The sequence below is a fragment of the Amphiura filiformis genome, chromosome 18, assembly GCF_039555335.1.
Source record: "Amphiura filiformis chromosome 18, Afil_fr2py, whole genome shotgun sequence".
Lineage (NCBI taxonomy): Eukaryota > Metazoa > Echinodermata > Ophiuroidea > Amphilepidida > Amphiuridae > Amphiura > Amphiura filiformis.
The window spans coordinates 43,696,896-43,723,716 of NC_092645.1; the positions used below are offsets into that span (position 1 = coordinate 43,696,896).

Below are 26,821 nucleotides of genomic sequence, written 5' to 3' on the forward strand. Positions count from 1 at the left end.
AGGCAGATTTTGTCCTAGGTTTTTTGTTCCTCCTCATCTTCTTACATTGCTTGTAATTTGTATTTTGCATTTGCTGAATAAAGGTTGATATAACAATAGCAATTTATATTCCTACCATGTTGAGAGTAATAATCTCATTGTAAGCCCTTGATGTCCCACCTGCTATCATACCGCTACCTCGTAGATTCTCTACTCCAAGTCCATCATCTCGACCTGATAAAAGCAAGAGTAAATGTAACACATTCTGTTAAAACCAGGTGTAACTGGGCATATACATGTGTCTCCTTGCAGAGGTTTTATCTGCTTCATTCAGATGGGTGCCTTATATAAGATAAAAGATGGTGCCCTTCCATGATGCTACACTATTGAAATGCCTACATTGAGGCAAAGACACTAATGCTTTTACCATAAGGTTAACAAAAGATGATGACCTTCCACCACGCCTTGGTCCTCAACTAATTCTGTTCTCACTGAGTTATCAGTAAGGAGCTTCATATAGTCTGCTATAATTCTGGAAAGGTTGATACACTTTGGCTATCTTTACTAAAGACTTTAGGTGTATCACTGCCGTCACTCCCCCAATTCAAATTATGCCATGTTGTTGGCAGATCTGTGAGACCCATCAACATTGAAATATGGTGAGTGGGGACGGGTGAGATACAGGGGGGAGTTTGTGCTTCACATCAATTGAATGAATGTTTCATCCACTTATCAAATTTTGTTTAGTACAAGTGTGCCAACTACTTTTTTCCAGGATTGTAGGTCATCATCACATTGCCAGCTTTTGGTCTATACAACTTACCTATGATATCAGTGATTTTATATCGGCTCTCTCCTTGGTCCTCAACTAATTCTGCTCTCACTGAGTTTTCCGGTAGGAGCTTCTTGTAGTCTGATGGGGTGAGGTACAAGTACTTGAAACCCTAGGAATGTAAAAAGCAAGAACAATTATTATTACATGTATGGAATAATCTGAATATACCCTAACCATACCAAACATCAGAAAACTCAATTCCAAAAGCATATGCAAGGGCAGGTATTCCATGTGATGTGATTGTGTCATCATGCGAATAGTGATATGGTGACGGAAAGCTTGGCAAGCCAAATGATCACACCCCTGTGGCAAGGTAGGCATGTGCACGTCTCTGGCACTCAAAGGGTTCGATGGTTCAAAACCACACCTGAGAAAAGTTTACTTTCATTCTTCCTTCCTTCTCCCTCGTCAAAATGCAACTAGGGCATTGAAGTTAATACATCTTGTGGTTTTGTTGTTAGTTCGATGGGTGCACACAGAACACTCATTACAATTTAAAATGGAAGAAATATAAAAACTCCATTCAATGTTTTTAGCTGAAGTGTTATGTACAGACACATGTTTCCAACATTGACTAAATTGTGAAATTTCACCAGGGTATGCTGGCATATACTGGCATACCTATGCTCTTTATAAATTCTGATGCCAAGCATGCGTGCTAGCAGAGATGCTTTCTTACCTTATCTGGTTCATTGGGGTCCTCCCATGCTACATTCACTAAGTGCTTGACTTCCTCTGCTAGGCCTATCCTAGCTCCACTATTAGCCGATATGTAGATACGTGGTATGCCAAGCATGCGTGCTAGCTGAGATGCTTTCTGAAATTTGTATGAGAAAAAAACAAAATTCTTTTCAAAATCGCATTACATTTAAAGCTTTAGATTAGACAAGAAAGACAAACAAACAATACACAATGTTACGAGTGTCATTTTTTTGCCAATTATAAGCCAAACAAACTTTACCTGTCTCCACACCATAACACAAATGGGTACCAGTATACTGGGAAGGTAAATACCTGTTGTGCGGATATGGGGAGTGGTGAGTCCCACAATATATTATACTGAGGCGTATAGCCCAATGCTTCAAAAGAGAACATATTTTGCATTCTACATAAAATGTGAGTAATATCCAATCCACTGGGCAGAAGGTATCAGTAGAGTTGCATTACAAAATTCCAAAACTCTACATAATTATATTGAGATTTTATTCAGATTTTAACTGAAATAGTCATCGTAGTATCTGGTGATAACTGGTATTCTATGTACATAATGAATTACCTCAAATAGCATGTCCTCTTCTGTGCCAAATGATCCAATCTTGTATGTGATGTCATTGGCAATGATGATGATGTCGCGACCATCAGGATACTCAGGAGTCTTCATGGTAAACTTCCATGCGACCATGCCAATCTGAAATATAATTACAAACTTTGCGTCTTGAGAATCCAGTTTTCATATATGGCTTATTGAATCATGATACCACGTACAACCACATGACATCATAGAATAATTATTCCAAACATGTTGCCCAAACCATCAAAGGTGCTGACAACACTCTAAATCACATGCAGGCAGACAAAAAGACAGAACTTTCATAGCACACCATGCACCCCCACCCACACTCCAACTTGCACAGACAAGAAAACAAGGACCTTAATGAGGCATTAACCTTTATCTTATCTAATCGAGGACACACACATCCGTTTCTAATCACCATACCATGGACTTGCCCCATAACACACAAGTTTGGGACTATCAAGCTGTGACTCTACCTATACCCTTCCCCCCGTGGAACTTCGGCATATGATCTTTTACGTTATTTGCGATCTTCGGAATAAACTCATTTCAACAAGGACATCCTCAGTTTTTGTATTTCCATGTTTTCCTGCATTTTTCATGTGTGCGTCCTCGTTTGGATAGATATCCAAACACATAAACTCCCTGCACACACACACACCTATGCATCATCTTGGCATGTCCTACCACATTTTCCCAATGCATCCTGTTCATAGGTACTTAGTTCTTCATTAGCATTCAGCACAAATTCACTCCCTGCCACACACAACCCCACCCACCCCTATATGCATCATTTCTTACCGTATTCTCCCCATGCATCCTGTTCATAGGCACTAGTTCCTCATTGGCATTCAGTACTAGTTCACTTCCCGCCAAGAACTCCTCTGGGATTTCAACACTCGGGTACTTCTTCGTATGCTCTGCCCACATAGCATGAAGATTCTGTTTTCAGACAAAAATTAAATACAAACATATCACTACAAAACACTTTCAACTTGTGCAAGAGCCAACTGTTGTTCATTGGTGATGAAGCTGCACTTTTATAGTAGGGTATGTGCAAATGCATGTTAATGGAAGCATGCATATGCATTACACATGGGTATACATATAAAATTTGTCATGCTTGGAACTTGTGTACGAATATAATACGCTTACATGTTAAATTCATTATTTTGAAGGAAGCGGTTAAACATTGCAGTTTGAATCTGTAGTTTTATTGCTGATATCAACAGCGAAATCATTGATCTCATTGAAATGTTGAGTGTCAATGACTAACTGACAATCCTCATGATAATCATGTGAATTAGACTATCTTTAGCTTGCTTTTTGTTGTTTAAAGAGATTCAATCATGTTCAACCATTGTTCACCACCATTTAACAACGCGCTTCCAACATATCTTCTTGATCTTGATTTAGTACTGGCCAACACTCCTCCTGGAGTCAGACGGTCAGGGAATGTGCGTGCGGTGTGCTTGGTAATAGTCTTGATGTTGCTCTTTGATGTGGTTGGCTACAGCTTCTTTAAACTGTGGTATGTCTTCTATTTGGGTTATTTGTTCAGGTAGATTGTTCCAGTTAATAATTGTTCGGGGGAAAAATGAAAATTTCAAGCAGTCTTTGCTGGTGGTGATTGTTGTATAGGCGTTGTGTGGTTTACTTTCTTGTGAAGCAAACCATGCAGACAGACATCATAGACGCGTCATTATCAAATGGTGATGAACAACAGTGAAACATGAGTGAATCCTAAATATTGCTGTAAACTGCCTGTGATTTTACTTAAGTATAACAAGTTTATAAACATCATGTGGTTCCACTGGCCTGCCTACAAGTAGCCAATACCTTATACTTACCTTTGTGAACATATCAGGGAAGTCATAGATGTATGTGGTTCCATTCAGCTGTGCCTGGTAGCGTTTACGCTGTAGATGATCCTTGGTGACATACGGTATGTTGACAAAGCGTCCATGGAGAGGGCCTTGACGAGGGCCATATGATATGAACTGGACCTGAATAAGAAGAACAATATCAAAATCATGCGGTAAATTTAGATATGGTTGTAATCTTATAAACACATCCTGGCATTCACTAGGAGACAACGTGGAAGCGTAGTGAGCAAAACAATTGGGTTCTTTATGATTTCTTGGTCAAAAAAGTCAAAAATTTTGAGGAAGGTCCAGAAAAGGTCCACTTTTTCAAAATCTGCCCCCCCCAAAAAAAAAAAATCCTGACTACACCCCTGCTGATTGCTATGCTAACTTTCCCAGAGGTCCCAATCACTATACCAATTTTCCAAGGACTCATCGCTATACCTAAAGGCCCATTTACTTTCTGTCAAAATTTAATTTAAAGATAAACTTGCAGTTTTTCCCAAATTTCCAGATATTTCAGGTAAAATTCACAAATCTGGGCTACAATGAGGCAAATTTGGGCTATTTGTCTGACAATTAAAAAAACAATGACACATTTATATATAAAAATAAACTTCAAAAAAGTGTCATTGTTATATATAAAATACCCCGAATACATGTTTGCAGCACATCCCTGAATGGTAACTAGTACTGAGAAGTCCCACAGGTGCTAGGCTTACCTGACCAGTGACTGGATCTGTTTCTTCCTTGTATTGACTGATGTCCAGATTGTAGCCAGATTCATTGGTGATGAAGTACCTGAATGGTGTTGGCGTGGCATTAGCTTTCAACCTGCATGTATGACAAAAATAACAAACATTAACTCCCTTACAACAACCCAAGGATGATGGCGTTACGCATATAGTGTGTGGATAGCAAACTGGCACCTATGATCTGAGGACAGTGAGGTCATAAGTTTGAATTGCTATTTTAGGCTATATTGCAGTGGCGGTATCATTCTTCTGGTATGAATTATTCTTGAGGTTAAGTGATGTCATTCTCAAGTAAAGTTTTTATAGTAACATGCGTAATATTCTTAATATGTACATAGGCTTCTCTCAGTGGCGGTATCGATGACTTTTGGGTGTTGCAGCAATAGAGGGAGTGTGCCCCCAAGAAGCCATATTTTTTTCAAAATGAAGCCCCAATTAAAGTCATTTGGTGCTCTCTGAATGGATGACTCTGTTTGAAATCCACATTCCCTGTGTGGGAGATTAAGGTCATGGCTTTCATAGGGGGTGTATAGATTTCAACTGGAATTGCCCACTCTGCCTGCAGAACCCTGAATTTGTGTGCAGGATGATTCATGAAGCGTAGCCTGATTACTAAAGCTGAATTTATACTCAATCGCCGAGCGATTGCGATTAAACGCTTTTGAAAAGCGATGGGCAATCGCCGAATTTTGCGATGCATCGCTCATCGCTTTTGCATTTATACTTATCTCGGCGATAGCCATTGCAGACGACAATTAAATATTCTAAATGCCACAAAATACATTTTTAAAACATCAGTTGCTGTCAATAATTATTGTTTTGAATTAATTCACCACCAAAAATTAATAATCGAGAAAGGTAAATTAATTAGCAAAATAATAGCTCCAGATGGTTGTATATGATTGGTTGACGCATTCACGTGTCAAGCGATATCGCAGGGAAGTTGAGATTTCTTCAACTTGCGAAAGCGACGTCGTGTTTGCCTCGGCGATTTGAATCGATTGATCGGCTTGACGCTCTAAAAATGTAAGTAAACATTGAGCATGCGTGAAAATCGCTTTTCTGCAAAACTGATTGAGTATTCTTATTCAATGGGTGCGTCTTGTAAAGAATTCACGTAATTTGATTGGTTTTCTGGTGTATAATATCTCACAATAGTTGATAGTGATATTTGTCAGGGCTGCTAGCCGCCACGCAACGGCGACACGCTTGTTGCTCCTCAATGACCGCGCGATAATGCGTTCGCGTAATACACGTGCAAGAATTAAGAACGCAATTCGGGCGGCTTAGATGTTCGTGATGGTTTCGCTCATTTAAAACAACGGGATGTCCTTACAAAAGTAACTTTATTTTTTCTGAAAAAGGCAGTTTTTCTCGCAAAAATTACATTAAAACTGAATAAGAATGAGAATAAAGATAGATTTGTCTTTTGCCTATCAATATCGTGTCAAAATGGATGGGCTGGCCAATATTTTTATCGTAGTGCGCCGGCATCCACTACTCAAAATATTGGCCAACCCATCCATTATGACATGATATTGGATAGGCAAAAGACAAAATCCTATCATTTATTCTCTAATAAAATGTTAACGGATAGACTTACCTAACCATGAGTTTGATTTCAGCCTGCAGTACCCGGAATGTTAACGGATAGACTTACCTAACCATGAGTTTGATTTCAGCCTGCAGTACCCGGAATGTTAACGGATAGACTTACCTAACCATGAGTTTGATTTCAGCCTGCAGTACCCGGAATGTTAACGGATAGACTTACCTAACCATGAGTTTGATTTCAGCCTGCAGTACCCGGAATGTTAACGGATAGACTTACCTAACCATGAGTTTGATTTCAGCCTGCAGTACCCGGAATGTTAACGGATAGACTTACCTAACCATGAGTTTGATTTCAGCCTGCAGTACCCGGAATGTTAACTGATAGACTTACCTAACCATGAGTTTGATTTCAGCCTGCAGTACCCGGAATGTTAACGGATAGACTTACCTAACCATGAGTTTGATTTCAGCCTGCAGTACCCGGAATGTTAACGGATAGACTTACCTAACCATGAGTTTGATTTCAGCCTGCAGTACCGGAATGTTAACGGATAGACTTACCTAACCATGAGTTTGATTTCAGCCTGCAGTACCCTGAGTTTCCATAGTCTTGTACCATAACGTAATATCATGGTGCGCAGGTTGTTCTCAAGAGTGAACGGATCCATGTAGACCGCAGGAACAAAGTTGAGGAAGATGTGGTTGCAGTCAGTCCTCTGGGACTAAAAGGAAAATAATCAAGCGATTAGTCTTAAAGGGCCACATTGACCTCACAGACAACAGCAGTGGCGTAGCGTTATAGGGACACGGGTAGGGGGCACGTACCCCGCTAAACAATCACAAAATTTTGAAAATACCATAGGAAAATTGCCAAAAAAACAGCTTGTGCCCCCAATAAGAACCAGTGCCCCCCCCCCAATATGATGACCCACTATGCCACTTGGCAACAGGGACTTGTTTATATAAAAATAATAAATTTTTTGAACTGGACAATGACATTTTTTACAATGTTGTATAAGGAATTTGACAACTTGTAAACATGTTTAAATCCTAGAAATAGAAAAGAGGTTAACAAGGTCAAATTTTATGCATACTTTGGGTTTGCTCTATAATAATATTGGTGACAAACACACCCCCACTTGCTCATGCAATAAATCCCACATACCCCCACATACATGCTCTTCAATCCACTCACTCCCACACACATAACCCTGCACTACGATCAAATAGGTTGATGACAACATTTGATTGAATGGCCTGCACTCCGCCATAACTACGGTGACACTGGTACAAATCCTTTGTTTGGAGCCAATCGATAATTTGATGCAGGGCCTCTATAGGGGGTGTATTGATTTCAACTGGAATTGCTCATTCTATGTTTATAACAGCTGAATGTGCTCAACATCAAATTCACAATAGGTATTGATTTCTGATATGTAATAACTTACAAGTGGATTAGGGTTATTGAACAGCTCCTAACTGTTAACTGTTAAAGAATCTAAATAGGATTAGTGATTCACAGTTAATATAACTGTGAACAGTTAAGTTACTGTTAACAGTTATCCAATCATTGTACAATGCTTCTTTAAAGTGTGCAGAGGCTTATGGATTTATACTGGAATATTTGAACTTTGAACACTTTGTGTTCCCAGTGGTTTTAACATATTCTATTTTTTCTTTTCTCTCTCCTTTTGCCTTATTTGTCCATTAACAAAATTGGCCTTTCAAAAAACCATTGTTGTAAACCCTGAGAGCAATCATCTTTTATAAGTCTACACAGTCATGGTATAGAGGCCCTGCATGAAATTATTGATTGGCTCCAAACAAAGGATTTGAGCCGTAGTTATGGCGGAGTGCAGTCCATTCAATCAAATGTTGTCATCAACCTATTTGATCGTAGTGCAGGGTTATGTGTGTGAGACGAACTGTCACAGTAGATTGCAATCATGCTTTTGTTGAATGCATTTGAGTAGTCCGCCATATTTACGGGATGATACGTCACATGCAAGGCCTCTATATCAATGACCCCTTTTTTTGAGTCCTAATTTGGTTGGTATATGGGTGGGACATTTTTCAAAATTGGCCAACAATTTCTGAAAATTTGGTAAAACCTGTGCAAATTTGTGTTAAATCTCTCTATGCGGGTGTTGAAGTTTCAATTTTTTTTTCAAAAATCAAAAATTTCAGAATTGTAAATTTTCATGTCCATATTTTGAATCAGCGTGAACAATGCATTAGAATGAATACAAACAAGTATTGGTTCAGTGGTTCTTAAAATAGCTCTTGATATTTTAAGAAATCAAAACTTGGACTTTTTATGTTGAAGCCTATGGTTGAAGTATTGGGCTATTCCATTTAAAATCCACACTCCCCCTGTGGAATATTTCAGAAATATCTTCCACAGGGGGAGTATAAATTTCAAATGGAATGAACACATTACCAGCTCCATTTGAATTTCATACACCCTCTGAGAAAGATATAACCTGAATCTTCCACTGAGGGAGGGTGAGTTTCAAATGGAGCTGCTAATGTGTTCATTCCATTTGAAATTCATACCCCCCTGTGGAAGATATTTCCAAAATCTTCCACAGGGGGAGATTTTAAGTGGAATAGCCCACTTACATCAGGATGAGAGAATGCCAATTCCAGCTCATCCAATGCTTCCAGTAGCATCCTCTCTCCTTCATTCTGTAGGTACTCTATTGACGTCTCCTTGGTAACCAAGTCTGAATGACGGATGATGGCACGCAGGAAGAAACGGTAGTCCGTCACCTCTTGACCTTTCTTGACCTGTGATTTAAACAAAATAATTTGATAAGAATTGATGTTAATTGGAGATAATGAAATCCTAGCAGATGTTTCAAAGTTGCTCATTCTATTGATCTCAAGCTGGAACGGCACAAGCGTTATGCTTTATTTACTAATTAGAGAATTGTATTGCCAAACGTTCAGTGGTGGTGTGGATTTACACCAACATATTCTTGTCTCAGCCTTCGCTGAGCCAAGATAGAGCTACATTTTATAGTTGGCTCTCTCCATCAACTTAAGGTCAAAGTTACTCATTTTATTGATCTCAAGCTAGAACGGCACTGTAACAGGCATTATGATTTATTTACTAAATGGGGAAATGTATTTCTAAACCTTCACTGGTGGTGTGGATTAATACCAACATACCTTTGCAGAGCCAAGGTATAGCTGCATTTCATAGTTAACTCTCTACATGAGCTTAAAGTCAAAGTTACTCATTTTATTGATCTCAAGCTAGAACGGCACTGTAACAAGCATTATGCTTTATTTACTAATTGGGGGAATTTATTTCTAAATGTTCACTGGCGGTGTGGATTAACACCAACATACCTTTGCTGAGCCAAGATAGAGCTGCATTTTATAGTTGGCTCTCTCCATCAACTTAAGGTCAAAGTTACTCATTTTATTGATCTCAAGCTAGAACGGCACTGTAACAAGCATTATGCTTTATTTACTAATTGGGGGAATTTATTTCTAAACGTTCACTGGCGGTGTGGATTAACACCAACATACCTTTGCTGAGCCAAGGTAGAGCTGCATTTTATAGTTAGCTCTCTCCATCAACTTAAGGTCAAAGTTACTCATCCTATTGATCTCAAGTTGGAATGCTAATGCTGGCTCCAAGTGACGGTAAATGGTGTCCTCCTCAAACTGAAAAGAAACAAAAAAAATTCCAAGATTCCTTAATCTGGCTTCAAGCAAACACCCTTTAACCCTCTCCAAAAACATGACGTTTGCCGACGACAAGATCCAATTTTTTTTCAAAAAATCAGAATTGTAAATTTTCATAACCATATTTGGAATCGGCATAAAAAATGCATTAAATTGAGTACAAACAAGCCCAATATTGGTTCAGTGGTTCTTGAGGTAGCTCTTCATATTTTGGGAAAATATCTCAAAATTTGTGACTTTTCATGCTATGGTCAGCATGCAAAACATTAACATATGGGCCGAATTTGCATTTCTTTAAACATACAATGGGCAAAAACATGTAGGACCTATCTGTAAGACAAAAATAGGATTTTATATAACGTTATAATCACAAGTATATCACACAAGTAAGCAATGGCATAAAAACTATAGATTTAAGGGATTCTTTCCTGAAAGTAAATTTGTTCTGAAATTCCTTCCCATAATGCAACAGGCATATTCCACAACAATAGATACAGTTTGGGGGTTACCTTTGTTATGCAATATGCATATTGTGGTGTTTGGCACAAATTGAATTAAGGCAGATAAACCCCAAATCTGTGTACTGATGAAAAATGTAAGCTCACTGTATCAGGTGTCTAGTTTGTGTACTTACATTGACTTGCCCTGAATGTGAAGTACTGGGGCATTCTTTGGAAGAGGGACTAATAACTAGGCCTAGAACTTGGTACAGAAATTTAAACATTTTTGTCCATTTTTTATTGAAAAATATGGAAGGAGCATTAAATTATATGGGGGCATTTAATACAAACAATACTGCAAGGACTAATTACAAGGCTTAGAACAAATTGGCACAGGTGTAAAAGGTATGCCTGCTATACATTTCACAGGCTTCTACAGAATCAGGTTTCTAGATGTGTACTTACATTGAGTCTTGCCCAGAAAGTAAAGTACTGGGGGAACTCTCTGAAAGAGGGACTAATAACTAGGCCTAGAACAAGTAAGGACTAATTACACAGCTTAGAACAAATTGACACAGGTGTAGGGAGCTCACTGGAGGATGGGACTAATATCTGTCCTGGAACAAATAGGGACTAATTACAAGGTTTAGAATAAATTGACACAGGTGTACGAGGCATGCCTGCCACACGTTTCACAGGCTTCTACAGAATCTGGTTTCTAGATGCGTACTTACATTGAGTCTTGCCCGGAAGGTAAAGTACTGCGGGAACTCTCTGGAATGCCACACTACAAATGTCACACGGCGGATGTCATGTTTGATAAACTTCTCCCTCTGTTATTGCATAAAAAGATACCAGAACAGTAAGTATATGAACATGGTTTGCAGGTTTTTTGCAGCAGGTGGAAAAAAATGAGGTTGAAACCACAGTTTTTACTGCTTACCAAAAAACAGTTCTTGCCGTCAAAAATCAAACAAAATCAAACAAACAAACAACCATTTGGATAATAACACAAGCCCAATATATAGGCGTGTTTCTATTGGGACCGTTTACCGGTAAAAAGACGGTAAAGGGATTATTTCTGCTCAATAGAAACTGACCTTCCCCGCTATTTACCAGTAAACAGGGGCGAGTTTTTACGGTAACGTTTTCCTTCTTGAGGAAGGAAAATAGTGGGGACGCTTACCGGTAAACGTCAATAGAAACTCACTCCGTTCCGATTGAATGCGCATACAGGGAAGAAAACGGAAGTTGAGTCGCGAAATTGACCTCTGCATCATCAATGAGCTAGCTTGTTTATGATTATACCATTTCGTTCGCAATTTAATTCTTAGGCCTAATCACATACAAATATTTGACTCACTTGCTATAAATAAAGTAAATGGAAGAAATATTCATAATGCATTATCCCTGCATTATACATATTATGCTAAATATTTAACATGAGTTATGATTTATGACCCTAGTAAAAGCCATGAAATAAAACAACAACAACAACATCAGCGGATGAATCCAGCTGTGCATGCGAAATAAATAGAAATCAACTCGGATCCGTGGCGGTGTGTGCTTCAGAAAATTAGAAAGATTTCATGAATTTAATATTATGTTCTTGATGTTAAATTACTATTCGCTAAAAAGAATTAACTGAAATAAAACTGTGAAAGATTAAATTCTAAGACCTATTTTTCTTTGCGCGCAACAATACTGAGTACTCACGTCGATATCACAGGGATTTCCCAATGGCGTAATTTGATCTACGAGTACGAATGAAAACGCTAATAAAAAACATTATTCTTCAGTCTTCTTTTCTCATGTTTGCTACCTCATTTTTAGCCAAACAATTAAGAAAATACTACAATATTAAAATCCACAATGCTTTGCGATTGACACAGGGATTGACCCCAGTGCACGACCTTTCGCCGGCAAACTTTAAAGGTGTGTCAATTGACGCGTTCATCGAGTGTTTACCGGTACACAACGTGCAATGGAAACTGACCGTTATCCGCCTTTCGCCGTTATTTGACGGCGAACAGTTTTAGAGGTAAAATGCAGGGGACTCAATAGAAACACGCTATATGTGTGGGGACCAAAAATTGAGAAAATTTTGACAAAAATTACCCATCCATAAACAAAATTGGCCTGGATCAATGAAATACCAAGAGGCCAACGTGTGACCCAAGTTTGCGGCATATCCTCATATGGTCAATTGCACTTAGTACCCCTCTCCCCGGATCTAAGTATGTCTCTGCATTGAGTGACCATTTATTAACCCCCTGGACACTACTGGTCATCTAACAGCATTTCTGATTGATTGATAACTTGAAATGCTCATTTCAATAGCCAATTATGGCTAGGCTTTAAATTATTTATGGTCAAGCTTGCATTTGCAGATGATCTTATTAATACCCTCCTTGATTGGTTCAAATTTGGACACAATATTCATTTTGGCCAATCGGCAGATAGTTCGCATGCAAACCAACCTTATCCTGGCAGTATCTAGCAAACAGTTCTGGTAGCCCTGCATCTGCATCTGGATCAGCTGAGTTTAGACACATAGCAATGTTTACGATGTGAATCGGCTCATCAGATGGACCTGCTGTTGTATCCTATTGTGCCAAAATTTACAAGAAAAAAAAGAAGTTTTTTATAAAAAATAATGGAGATTTATCAAAATTTACATGGATATTTTGAAAGAAAGTCTATCTTTGCCTACATGTGAGTGGCCTTTACCTCACCATGCCCTCACTCGTAAATAATGTTAACCCCCTGAGCACTACCTGTCGATCTAACATTGCCTCTGATTGGTCAATTGCAAAATATTTTCACTCTAATCACCAATCAGAATGGAGCTTTGCAAATAATTCACCCCAATTTTTTTTTGTGGTGAAATTATTTTAACAATGTTGCTGATTGGGCCAAGAAGTTTTCATTAGCAATTATTGCTAATGAAAACTTCTTTTTGGCCAATTGGCAGGTAGTTCTCATGGGGTTAATTGATGACTAAAAAACTTCTCCCAGAATCTGTGGACATGATTCTTAAGATCTTACACTGAATTTTATATATGTGACACAAAAACTATTGTGGTCAAAAGCATAAGTTTGACACAACTATAGCAGATTCAACCCATCGTGGAATGTTTTTCAAACAAAGTCAGGCTGCTGGGCGATCATGCACATCACGCTATGCATGACTGGCAGACGACTGACCGGCAGCCTGGATTTGTTGGATAAACGTTCCACGATGGGTTGAATCTGCTATAGTTGTGTCAAACTTATGCTTTTGACCACATTTGTTTTTGTGTCACATATATAAAATTCAGTGTAAGATCCTGACACGCTATGGTTCACGACCGCAGTCACTGGTCAAAGTCCAGCCCTTTTTAGAAATGCTTGTTTTTCAATTGTCAATATAAGCACCACACTATAACTACATGTATTCACAATTCATACACTCTTAGATAGTGAGAACCAATCAGAGCAAATGTTAGAAAAATGGGCGCACTCCACAACCAATCAGAGCAAACGTTAGAAAAATGCACGCACTCCACGTACTATGCACAGTGCTTTCGAACTCATTCATTTTTTCTTGCGGGTCAATGTATTTCATTTTTGATTGTATTTTCCAACATTTTAGTATCAATTTTGTTATGAAAATAGCAAAAATCATGGCATTCTTTTCTGGTGTATGTTGTTGCTAGTGAATGGGGCTCATGCACATCAACATCAACATCTCAGTATAAGTGCATTGTTTTGTACAATTTCACTCCCAACAAGCGATATGGATTTAAATTACATTGGAAAGTTGGAAAGTGTGTGACCAATTAAGTAGGGAGTTTGTGTGCTCACTTGCGTGTGAGAAAATGCATGTGCATATAAAATATATTGAATTGAAAGATTTTGCAAAGTGTTAGACCCCGCATTTATGGTTACGTTTTAGGATTAGGATAATGATTAAGATTACAGTTACAATTACATTTAGGATTAGTATTATGGTTAGGGTTAAGAGATTAAGGCTGCAGTTGCTCCCAGAAATCTGGAAAATACTTCAAAAGTGATAATTTTTGTACACTTTTTTTTGCGCTTTGCCGATTTGTAACCATTTTTAAATATGCGATTTGAGTTTTTTTACGTTGAATTTTCTTTAAAGTATCATTTTTGTGGCTGTGCATGTGAGAGAAATATGCTATTCAAGTTGAAATCCATACACCCCCTATGGAAGACATGACCTTAATTTCCCACACAGGGAGTGTGAATTTCAAATGGAGTATCCCATTCTGTATCATAAAAAATGCTATTCCAGTTGAAATCCATACACCCCCAATGGAAGACATGACCTTAATCTCCCACACAGGGAGTGTAGATTTCAAATGGAGTATCCCATTCTGTGTCATATAATATGCTATTCCAGTTGAAATCCATACACCCCAATGGAAGACATAACCTTAGTTTCCCACACAGGTGGTGTAGAATAGATTTCAAATGGAGTCACCCTTTCAGGTAACCCCGTTTGAAATTCACTCTCCCTGTGTGGGAGATTAAGATCATGTCTTCCATAGGGGGTGTATGGATTTTAACTGGAACAGCCCAATGATATGTTGGGTAAGTCAAACTACAGTAGAAATTTCAATTGAATGAACACAGTATGACAATTTTTCACCTACACTGCGCGATAAACGCTGCCGTGAGTGACTGTGCATGCGTAAACGCAGGAGTGAATCCAACCATGCCAATTCATGATTGGTTAATAATTTAATTATTGTATCCATGGTAGTGTGTTCGCGTTGAAGTTTCAAATATGTGATATACGATTGCATACAGCTGTTGAAAGCTGTGTTCATTCAATTCTCGCGTTTCACAATACGATGCGCCTCCAGCGGTCGCTGGGTCGAGGCCAAAATACGCAGTGCATCACGGGAAAAGGTCGACATCCAAAGCCCGCGTAATACGAATACAATACAGGAACATGCATCATTGTGGGTTTAAATATCATTATAATGATGTTACATGCAAATGCACACTAAAACAACAATTTACAATCATAGTAGATCCATTTTCTATCTATTGATCACAGGGAATCCTTTGTGGAGCTGTTTTCAACATATTTATTATCACACTCGTGTGAAAATTCAATAGCAGCTAGAATGGCGATGTCGACTCTGGAGTCAAAAATTTGACTGCCAAGAGTAACCGCTGGCGGCGCATCGTATTGTGAAACGCGAGAATTGAAATTTCTACTGTAGGAGTGACTATGATTGTTAGTACACAATATTATATATGAACATCAGTACACTAAAAACCCAGTTAATAACTTCATAGTGCCAGTGCAGATCTATCCTTCATGTAAAGCATAAGCCAAATTAGCCTCTTGTCGTCAAGACATCATTGAGGGATTATACAGCTTTATCAGGCATCTCCTATACACCAACGCAATACAAGTGGGGCATCTCCTATACTAGCGCAGTACAAGAAAGTGGGGACAGCGCAACTCGGTACCTGTGGGCTATTCCATTCAAAATCCACACTCCCCCTGTGGAAGATTTTGAAAAATCTTCCATGGGGGAGTATGAATTGCAAATGGAATGAACCCAATAGCGCAGCTCCATTTGAAACTCACCCTCCCTCTGTGGAAGATTCAGGTTGAATCTTTTTCAGAGGGTGTATGAAATTCAGATGGAGCTGATAATATGTTAATTTCATTTGCAATTCATACTCCCCCTGTAGAAGATATTTCAAAATCTTCCACAAGGGTAGTGTGGATTTTAAATGGAATAGCCCATTAGCCTCTTGTCAAGACTTCAATAAGAGATTACACAGCTTTATCAGGTTCTTGCATCGCCTATACCAGCGCAATACAAGAAAGTTGGGACAGCGCAACTCAATACCTGTGTTTTACACAGGACTAATCTTACTATTGGAAGCAGAAAAATGAAATGACGTTGCCACTGGAGAAGAGCACATACGTTAGTTTTAGTAGTAATTATGCGTATAGTTATAAAGACTTACACGGAAAATGATGTCACATGACAACGAAAACCTGGCAGACCTCATGAATAATTAATAGCAGAAAATGATGCTGCCACCATAGCAGAAAAAATGATGCTGCCACCAGCAATATAGCCTAAGTAAAACAGCGTACTGATGTCAAGACTTATGTTCAAAGTAGGACCTGACTGTCCTGAGATTGTATGTGATAGTTACCTATCATCCTTGGCTTTATTCTGCAAGCTGTATTAATCCCTGTCTTTATAGACCACTTGACATGTAACATCATTGCCCGGTAGTATGCGCGCAAGTTAAGGCAATTTCCATTGTTCTTTGCACTGGTGTGTGCATATACATCGTAGTTTGCTCAGGGCACGTGCATTTTAAATCGCCCACCACATTTCATATAGTACAAGCAAGCCATTGAACAATGTAGCTGTTCGTTCAAGCATATCGATAGACCAGTCCCTCGCCTTTGTTGATAAACAATGATGTCAAGTGGTCTATACTAGGCTAACTCTGAGTATGCTTACATGGCAGCAATAGCCACATGTACCACTTACAGTTTGACGACATGGCACTGAATGTCTCCGTCTTGTGGGCTCCTGAAAATTTGTTATTATACTTTGATCAGCTCGTAATCGGCGGCCCTTATAACATCAGCGGATTAATATCAAAATTTTATTTTGAAAATTGCCTTGTGACATATCGCCAGAAGCATCACAAATTATTAATCCAAGTCTTATACTTTGCCTACTTTCTTTAACACACAGAATATACAGACAGGTCAACTAATAGCACTCTTAACGTGGGTCTACTTTTCGGCGTAGTGGAAAAAGCCTAACATTTTCCGCCTATTACGAGCTGATCAAAGTATACTTAAGATATTAACTTAGGGAACAAACCAAAATTTGGATGCCATCCTATAAATGAAAGTCTGTTCATTAGAAAGCTGGCACCTCCCTCTGCCTCCCCTCTCTGAAATGTGAGTGTGTAATGTTAAAAATTCCAACCCGAAAGGTCAAATTTGACCCATCCATTTACAACCAAAATCAAATACCAATTTATACCTTTCACTTTCAAACCAATCTTGTTAAATCCCATGTGTTCCCTTACCGCTTACACCTCACAGTCACCTACTCCAATACATATCCTTTAATTCTAATATTCTTCCTTTTGTTGCTGATGAAATTCTTTGAACACATCAAACCACTTGCATTTCCTCACATCACATCCAAGCTCACATTGGGTGCCCCATTCCTTTTTAAAGGGAATTTATATTTACCCCTCTCAACGAAAGGACTTTCGTTTATTGTACTGTATAAGTGGTCGCGAATATATGTATAAATGTATTGCAAGTATAGGGCAAGACTAGGCAATCGCGAAAATAACAATCCCAAAAATGTCTCTCTCACTCCAATTCGCGAAAATAACTGTACGCGAAAATAACCACTTATACAGTACGTCATCATACTTTTGGTTTGTTCCCTTAGTTCATAACCGATAAATTTAAAAGTGTATTCATATTTAAAAAACACACATACTGGCTACAATGGGCTATTCCATTTAAAATCCACTACCCCTGTGCAAGATTTACCTCCAGTCTGCCACAGAGGGAGTATGAGTTTTGAATAGAATAGACAATTGGGTGATGACTTCCATTTGAAATACTCACTCCAGTTGTGGAAGATACATGTAATGCCATAATACAGGGGGAGTATGGGTTTCAAACTGATTAACTCTGACCAGTTACATTTGATAAACATACTCCCCCCATGTGGAATATATTTCCAAAATCTTCCACAGGGGTAGTGTGGATTTTAAATGGAATAGCCCAATGTATGCAAAATAGGCAGATTTTACATGCTTTTGGCATAAAACTTGGGGGACCAAGTCCCTAAGCCCTTTTCTTTTACAGTAGTTTTGCTGAGGTATGGTAAACCCAGAAAAGATATCTTATGCTTCCCACAATGCATTTCTTCCATTTCAACTTCTTGTAATGATTTGCTATCTAGTGCAATATGGGTCGATAGTGACAAAAAGTACCTCAGTGATGAACAAAGGGCATACAGATCTTGCAAAATATGTTTATTACTTAACCAACCCATATTAGTCTATTCTCAAAATGAAAACAAAGGGAACCTGTACAAAGTATAAATGGGAGTGTCATTTGATGAAAGGGGCTGATGTATCATGTTGCAAAGGATTCTGGGAAGGGTAAGATATATTCTCTGTAGTAAACCACCCACAGTAAATATAACATGTAACTTTGTACTCCTCAACCATATTATACAACCAGCAAATGTTGCTTACCGTAGGTGCGATGTCCTCATTCTGTGAGTTGAAATGCATGTCTGCAAATCTGTCAATGACTTTGTCAAATGACCTGAAATATTAAAAAATGTATTGTACAATAAAAATTGTGTGAAAAAAATTGCTATTAAAAGGAATTTTCTGGTCACTGTTGTGACTTGCCATGATTTGAAATATGCATATGTATAGCCAGAAGAAACTTTATAGCAAACTTAATGTGCATTCTAAGATCTGTAACTTTTTCATGACAAGATGGTTTCCAGCTTATTCATTGCAGGGATGATGGTTATACACATAAATAAACAAGTGTAGGAAACATGGCGACTGATCACTTTATATGCCCTCTTAATCCGTTTTCTTTTAAGTGCTTTATGCGTTTCCTACTGAAGATTCAGAGCCGTTCAAGCGGATTGCCCTTTGTCCACTGAAAAATTGGTGGATCTGAAAAGAGTTGTTTATAGTAGGTTGCACCATAGACAGTTAAAATGTAATGCACCCAATTCCTACTGAAGATTCAGAGCTGTTCCAGCAGACTGCACTTTGTCCACTGAATAGTTGGTGGCTCTGAAAAGAGTTGTTTACAGAATGTTGCACCATAGATGTGGAAATGTGGTGCACCCATTTCCTACTGAAGATTCAGGTTCAAGCAGACTGTCATTTATCTGCTAAAAGGTTGGTGGCTCTGAAAAGGGTCATTTATAGTATTTTCCCCTTTCTTACTGAAGATTTGGTTGCTCTGAAAAGTGCTGTTCATGTGTTGACTGCTCATTTACAGTCAACAACTTCTCTATAAGTTTTTTAGGAGTTTTATACTTGTCTCACAGCTGATCCTATTGAAACTATCATTCTGTATCATGAATACCTATAATAAACGCTTATTTAGCAGTTTGTACACACTTATACTTACCGTTCCACAGCATCTTTGGTGTCAAAGGCACACATGAGGCCCATCCTCTGACATGGCGGCAACTCTCCTCCGACCTCTGACATGTCATCTCCCAGACTGGCTACGCGAGGTATGTTAGTCTTTGACCTCACCACTCTAATCACAGGAAGGTAAAATGGAGTCATAACGTAAATGGAATGTGGCAGAGGTTAGTCTGGACTCATTGTAACAGTATGGGAAACCTGCAATTGGCTATTCCATTGAAAGTCCACACTCCCTGATCATTCACATAGGGAGTATGAATTTCAAATGGAATTAGCACACAAACCAACTCTATTTGAAACTCACCCACCCTCTGTGGAAGATTCAGATTAAATCTTTCTCAGAGGGTGTATGAAATTCAAATGGAGCTGCCAAATATATTAATTCCATTTGAAATTCATACTCCCTACTTTGGAAGATATTTCCAAAATCTTCCACAAGGGTAGTGTGGATTTTAAATAGAATACCCAATGAAGCTTTGGGTCTTGACAAAAAAATTCTGAAAACTCTTTCAAAGTTAAAACGTTCAGAGCAGAATTCAACACCAGAATTGCAATTGGAAAAGTGTTTCTTTCTTTCAATCTGAGTGTCTGTCATATCATTTTTTTGGTTTGTTTGTGTCAGTAATATGTTAGTCAAAAGTCACCACGATATTCAAAATACCATTCTCTAATGCATTACAATGATATTACTAGCAATTCAACATACAAGCAACAAAACTTGCAAGAAACAAGCAAATATCAACAAAAACAAAAATAATTATTGTATGCGACACAATCTGCTCCATGGGGACCAACAAACGTATGAAAATTGAGTTACTATAATTATTACCTTAGGCCAAAAAAAAAAAGGTTCGTCTCAAAGCTTGCGCGCGCGTTTGTAAAATCCCACGATTTGACAAAAAACAAATGCGGAAATTTTTTTTATTTCGAAAAAAATCGGCGAAAATCAGACTTTTTTCTCAAAATACCATGAAAAGAGTCGGGAATAAAATAAAAAAATAAAAAAATCGCATTTCGCATTTGTTTTAAAACAACTCGTGAGCTTTGAGACAAACCTTTATTTTTTTGGCCTTATATAAACATTAGGCTATCATACTGAAAAAATCCAAAGGTCTAACATACATGGTTCCGGATTGTATTTTCTAATGTATTTTACTGTTATTTACTCCCTATTTTTGCCTTTAGGCAACAGCCATACATGGTTCCGGATTTGTATTTTCTAATGTATTTTACTGTTATTTACTCCTATTTTTGCCTTTAGGCAACAGCAAAAACCCTATCTACAGGCCGCCTGACCCAGAATTTGCATTCTGGAGATTTTTTTAAAATTTTGCTAAAATCATGTAAAATCAGCCATTTTGGGGCCAAAATTAAACATTTTTAGAAAAATTCTTAAGATATTTTTTATAGATTTTTGTAAAATTTCATTGTAATTTTAGAGTCCAGAAAAAAAAATGCCTGATCCTACTTGAACCTTCTTGAATAGTCTGTCCACCCGTAGAACAGGGTTTTGTTTTTGTCGCCTTATCTCAATTTAAATTTGCCGCTTTTGACCCACATGGATCAGATCATGTTACATATCTCCTTAACAAAAATAGATGCTGCAAACAAAATATGTTAGCTTGGTCTAAACTACCATGCATATGACGATCAAGCAGAAACTTAACATTAATACACATAAACTTATACACCAAACTTATTGAAAAGAAAAAAACATTTCTTGATTATTTCACCTTCAAATAATGCTGCATAAAACAAAAGATGTTAACTTGCATACAAATGTGTTCAAAACCATCATGCTTATTATTACAATGACCTATTTCATTTAAAATCCACACTCCCCCTGTGGAGGATTTAGCTAAAGTTTTCCACAGAGGGAGTGTAAGTTTTGAATAGAATAGATAATTAGGTAACTTCCATTTGAAATACTCACTCCAGTTGTGGAAGATGTAGGTAAAGCCATAATACAGGGGGAGTATGAGTTTCAAAATGATTAACCCTGACCGATTACATTTGAAAAACATACTCCCCCTGTGGTAGATATTTCCAAAATCTTTCACAGGGGTAGTGTGGATTTTAAATGGAATAGCCCAATAACAGAAAAGTGTAACCAACACCACATATAACAAAAAGAAATCAATATTTATTTTTAAATTTAAATTTTATAACCCTAACTGCCCAGACCCCTCTGAAACTGGGTGATGGAGAGTAGAACACATTACATTTACTACTCAAAGTTTCTATTGATTATCCACTTTGAGGGTAATGGAGTGGCAGAAAGCCGAATCTTGGCCGAGTTGCAAAGTTACCACAATAGAATTGCTTTATTCTGTGTGATAATAACTGGGTAGTTATCCAAGATTCTGCTCACTGCAATGCAGTGTGATACAAAGTAATATAGAGTGGGTGATGGGCAATGTTTTTTTTTCGTCAGGATGTTCAAGAATATAAAAAGTGTGTGGGGGATCCAAATTCTTTTAACAACTTTTAACAAAATCCCATGCTCCCAGCAACACACATTTAACATTTCTATGAATCTTTATAATTTGCCAACAAGCACATTATTTTGCTAATAACACTTACTTCGGCTGTTTGTTTCACTTATACCAAAAATATCCCCCACAAACCTCCCACTGTAACTACATGTATATAGCCTTGCTACCAACAGAGTTGTTTTTCTGTTGGTGATACCAGCTAGGACAACAATCTGGCATGTTTCTACTGTGTAAGACAATCTCAGTAGAAACATGCAGGGTAAAACTGAGCAATGGGCATAGTAGAAACACATTAGGTTTCAAACGAACTTAGATTGGTGCATGGTAATATTATTACCATTAACTGTCAACTACATGTACCTTTAAGGTAGTTTCAGTGGTTGATACACTGCTAGATTTGCAGTAGAAACATGGTGAAAAAGAAACACCAGATTTCCAAGTGTCCCGGGTTATACAGGAAACACACCAGGTTTGCAGCGATTTACAGGAACCACATTCCCAGAGAGAACATGCAGGTTGCTGAGGACAGATCATTATAGTATATTACACACTAATGTGTTTATTGCCTAGTACCCTAAAATCCATGAGAAATTTTGTCTAACTTTTACAAGATAGTGAAAAAGGCTAGGTGATGGTGAAGTTTCTAACGATTGATTATAAAATACTGGAAATAAAAAGTGTAGTGATAATTGGTGTGTTTAAAAGAAACAAGTTGAGGGTTGAGGCCCAATCTGTAATAGCTGCTGCATACACATGTGACAATTTCTGTATTCTATATTGTACGCATTTAAAATATGTCACACCTGGCAGCTATTGGAGGTGGGGCTGACAAGTATGATAAAGAAAGCCAGCGTTTTGGGTGACATGCTGTAGATAGGGTAAGATTCACACAGGAATGAAATAATGAAATAAGATTACACAGGGTATAGAAACAATGGTTGGATGGGCTATTCCAGTTGAAATCCATACACCCCCTATGAAAAGACATGACCTTAATCTTCCACACAGGGAGTGTAGATTTCAAATGGAGTCACCCATTCAGGTAACCCATTTGAAATTCAAACTCCTTATGTGGAAGATTAAGGTCATGTCTTCCATAGGGGTGTATGGATTGCAACTAGAACAGCCCAACATATATTCAGATATAATACAGGTGTAGCTCATAATATTTTGATATCGAAGGAGAATTGTGAGGCAGAACATCTGTGTTGATGGTAAACTTTAAGTGGGTAAGAAAGAATAACTGAAAATATTTTTGTCTTCTTTAATTTTGTTATTTTCTTGGTGATGTTGATGGGTGTAATCGTTGATTACATAATTATACCGAAGACCAAAAACATGGCGGTTACACACCAATTGCCTATTGCACAAGTTTCTGTGGAAAAGTTGCTTATTTCATGTTGAATTTTCTCATACTCAGGAGCTCTCACAGTTAAAAGCCAATGATACCAGATGAAACTAGATCCCAAATGACCAACTGGTCAACCTAAGTTGACTTGAGGGTTTCCTTGTTTTAATACACTAATGCTGGTTTCATACTTTCTGCCACTTGCCGCTGAGTGGTGTGACACTTCATCATGCCACTTGTACTTTTCTGCATGTGGAGCAGAATGCTGTTGACTATGAAAGCCAATTCTTTTGCCGCTCAGCACCACCAAAAATTGTTTCCTATTCTTATACATCAGAGCGCCACCGCTCCCGAGTTGACTTCAATTCAACTCCTACCAATCTGCTGTTTTGGCAAAGCAGTGGAGTGATCGATATATCGGCTTGCATTTCTGGTGCGACTGTGCAGAAAAGCAAAATCGGTGCCAGAGCGGTAAAGCGGCAGAAAAATATGACCAGCAAAACGTGTAAATGCCTTCGGGGTGCAAAATTATTATCTGTGAATATGAATTTTGGTAATCTGTCAAAGACCTCAAATAGTGAGAGAAAACATTCCATTTCAAAGCATCAGTCCCAAGCAATTTTTTCACATGGCCTACAAATAAATAGCCTTTCATCTGATTTTCATGCAGAGCCAAGGACTATGAAGGCCTACACTTAGTCATTAGCTTTAATTTTCCCATGATCCACTAGCCAAAGAAATTGCCAAAACTCAAGAACAAAGAAAGTAGGAAGAAAATTCTCTGGTACATTTTTTCACATACCTGTTTTTGAAACAAATCCTTCAATTTTACCGAAATTAGCGGAAAAATATAAACATACAAATTAAAAGGAATTGTCAGCATCATTTAAAAGTAATTTAATTTAAAATATACTTTTTGTAATTTGGTAATGAATTATAATATGCTTTTCATGCATTCAAGAAACATGCTGTAGGCTTAACATTTTTTTATAGCAAAATTATATAGCAACATTAGCTATTAGCTTGTGGATATATGACATGCCCTTATTATATGACTCACAACAAAAGAGGAAAGTGACCCCTAGGAAGACTTTACCATTGACATCCATCAAATCCCAGCAGTGACATACCGACTGGGTGGGGGGGGGGGGAATTTTCTACCCCCTTTGGCTCAAAATTCCAGGACAATTGACAACATTTTGAATGCATCTTCTTTATTTATCCTGTTTAGACCAAATTTAACCTAATTTTGGATCATTTTAGAATTACAAATGCAAATTTTTTCACAATTCTCGCATATTTTGTCCTGATAAAGTAATATTGGGACCAGGTTAGCTTTGCAATTTTACATCCTTTGAAAATTTCACTTGGCATGCCACTGAATCCCAATTCCCGATTTTTGTTGATTTTGAAAGAACATGTCACAAATTTTTGGTCTGAAGAATATGTGGGTCATATAGTAAGATATACAGACCATAACTTATTCCCATAATTCATAGCTTAAAACCAAATACCTCATCATTATCCAACTATAGTCTGTATCGTCTCAAGTTGAGAGTAACGCCATGTTGGATTTCGCGAGTGCAGATTCGAATCCCATGACGCTAACCTAATCCAGAGCGTATATACATGCATAGAAAGGTGATTTGTCCGTGCGCTGGTGACTCAACTGCGTCGACGCGTCCCGGGGGTACTCAAGTTTGGTTTTGGTAGGGACGTGCAGCTGAGATTTTGGAAGTAGACACATAAATATACCAATTTGTCAAGAAATTTGGACCCATTGAGTTACCAAAAGTCAAAATTTTCGGCCGAATTTACCCAAAATTGTCTTAGTTTTTACAAATTTTCCCAAAATTTTGGGAAAATTTTGAAAATTTTGGCTAGATTAAGGAAAAATTGGGCTGTTTTCCTAAAAAATTTTGAAAAAAGGACCCATTCATATACCAAAATAGGCTTTGAAAAAGGGGTTATTGATATACCAGAAGGCTGAAAATGCTACCCATGTTTGCGGCACGTCCCCGTATGGTCATTTGTACTGAGTCCCCCCCCCCCGGGTACGCGTAACGCATTGATTAGAATTTGTCACTGCAAAATCCAACATGGTGTTACACTCAACTTGAGATGAGACACACTATACAAGTCAGACATTTTTTTGGAAGTTTTAAGGTATTTAGAGCAAGTTTCCGTTCACTAAAGTTGGTGGAATGTTTCCCTTAGGATCCAGATACTGGATGAGCTCATTCAGATCTATGGGGCCTGGCCACTATTCATGGTGCTACAACCTACTCCCTATTCCAGAAAAATACAGAACTAATTTTTGGGATTAAAAAATATTATCCTGTTTTGCCAAATGAAACTTTTAATATTTGGCCAATTTTTGGAAATTGGGGCCAAAAACATGTGTTTTTAGGGTGTTTTTCGTATGCTGTGACAATCAAGCCCAAAGACTTGTTCTAAGACTAATTTCAGTTTATACATTCTAATTTTTGGAAAAGACATGTTTCATTCTTATAACTAACCATTTAATTAAAGTAACACAAAAAAGTGAAAATTAGAGCAAATTTTGGCATATACTCAAGATTTTGAATGCTTAGACTTGTTCCAAGTCCGTAATTTTTGTAAAAATGCATGTTTTTGGCTCTTTTTTCAAGAAATTAGTAAAATATTGAACTTTTTCTTTTTTCTCCAATTAGGACTAAATGAATGATTAGGATTGAGCTATGTTTCATTTGGCAGAACTTGATAATATTTTTTATTTTTTAAAAATAGTGCTGTATTTTTCTGAAATAGGGAGTAGGAGTGATGGTTTTTGATTGGGCAGGGATGCGTGGCTGTTATTCTGAAAAAAAATCCCAAAAATACACCAAATTTGATGAAAGAAAGTTATACCAAAAAGCCTGAAAATGCACCCCAAATATGCCACACATCCCTGAACCCCTTTTTCACTAAGAACCCCCCTCCTGAGCTACAAACCCTACACAGCTTGACAAAAACCTGGTGAGAATGATTTAGCAAATTTCATTATACCGCTATGAATTATGGGAAGGAAGAAATTGTCAATTGCCAAAAAAAATTATTACCTTGTGCGCGGGGATGTAACAGCACTACGTACACAAATGACAAAAATGGGAAGCATAAAACAAAAAGAACAACATTTAATGGAAGACTGTTATTTCAGCATTGGAAAACATACATTGGCAATTCCAGTTGAAATCCATACACCATATGGAAAACATGGCCTTAATCTCCCACATAGGACAGTGGCTCCGAACCAGGGATAGGGGGGCCCAACCCCCAATAAATTTGGTGGCTATGGAAAAGTACCATTAGGT

The 26,821-nt window shown here is 37.9% G+C and overlaps 1 protein-coding gene across 1 annotated transcript in view; it reads right to left on the bottom strand.

The window, feature by feature from the left end:
- LOC140139178 (acetyl-CoA carboxylase-like) overlaps positions 1-26,821 on the bottom strand; it is a 196,268-nt gene that overhangs the window by 15,549 nt on the left and 153,898 nt on the right. The window contains 14 exon segments of the mRNA XM_072160958.1: positions 116-213; positions 803-923; positions 1,494-1,631; positions 2,091-2,222; positions 2,910-3,050; positions 3,959-4,114; positions 4,696-4,807; positions 6,844-7,004; positions 8,905-9,072; positions 9,823-9,960; positions 11,156-11,254; positions 12,902-13,027; positions 18,717-18,789; positions 19,624-19,758. Coding sequence (XP_072017059.1) covers positions 116-213; positions 803-923; positions 1,494-1,631; positions 2,091-2,222; positions 2,910-3,050; positions 3,959-4,114; positions 4,696-4,807; positions 6,844-7,004; positions 8,905-9,072; positions 9,823-9,960; positions 11,156-11,254; positions 12,902-13,027; positions 18,717-18,789; positions 19,624-19,758 — 1,798 coding nt within the window.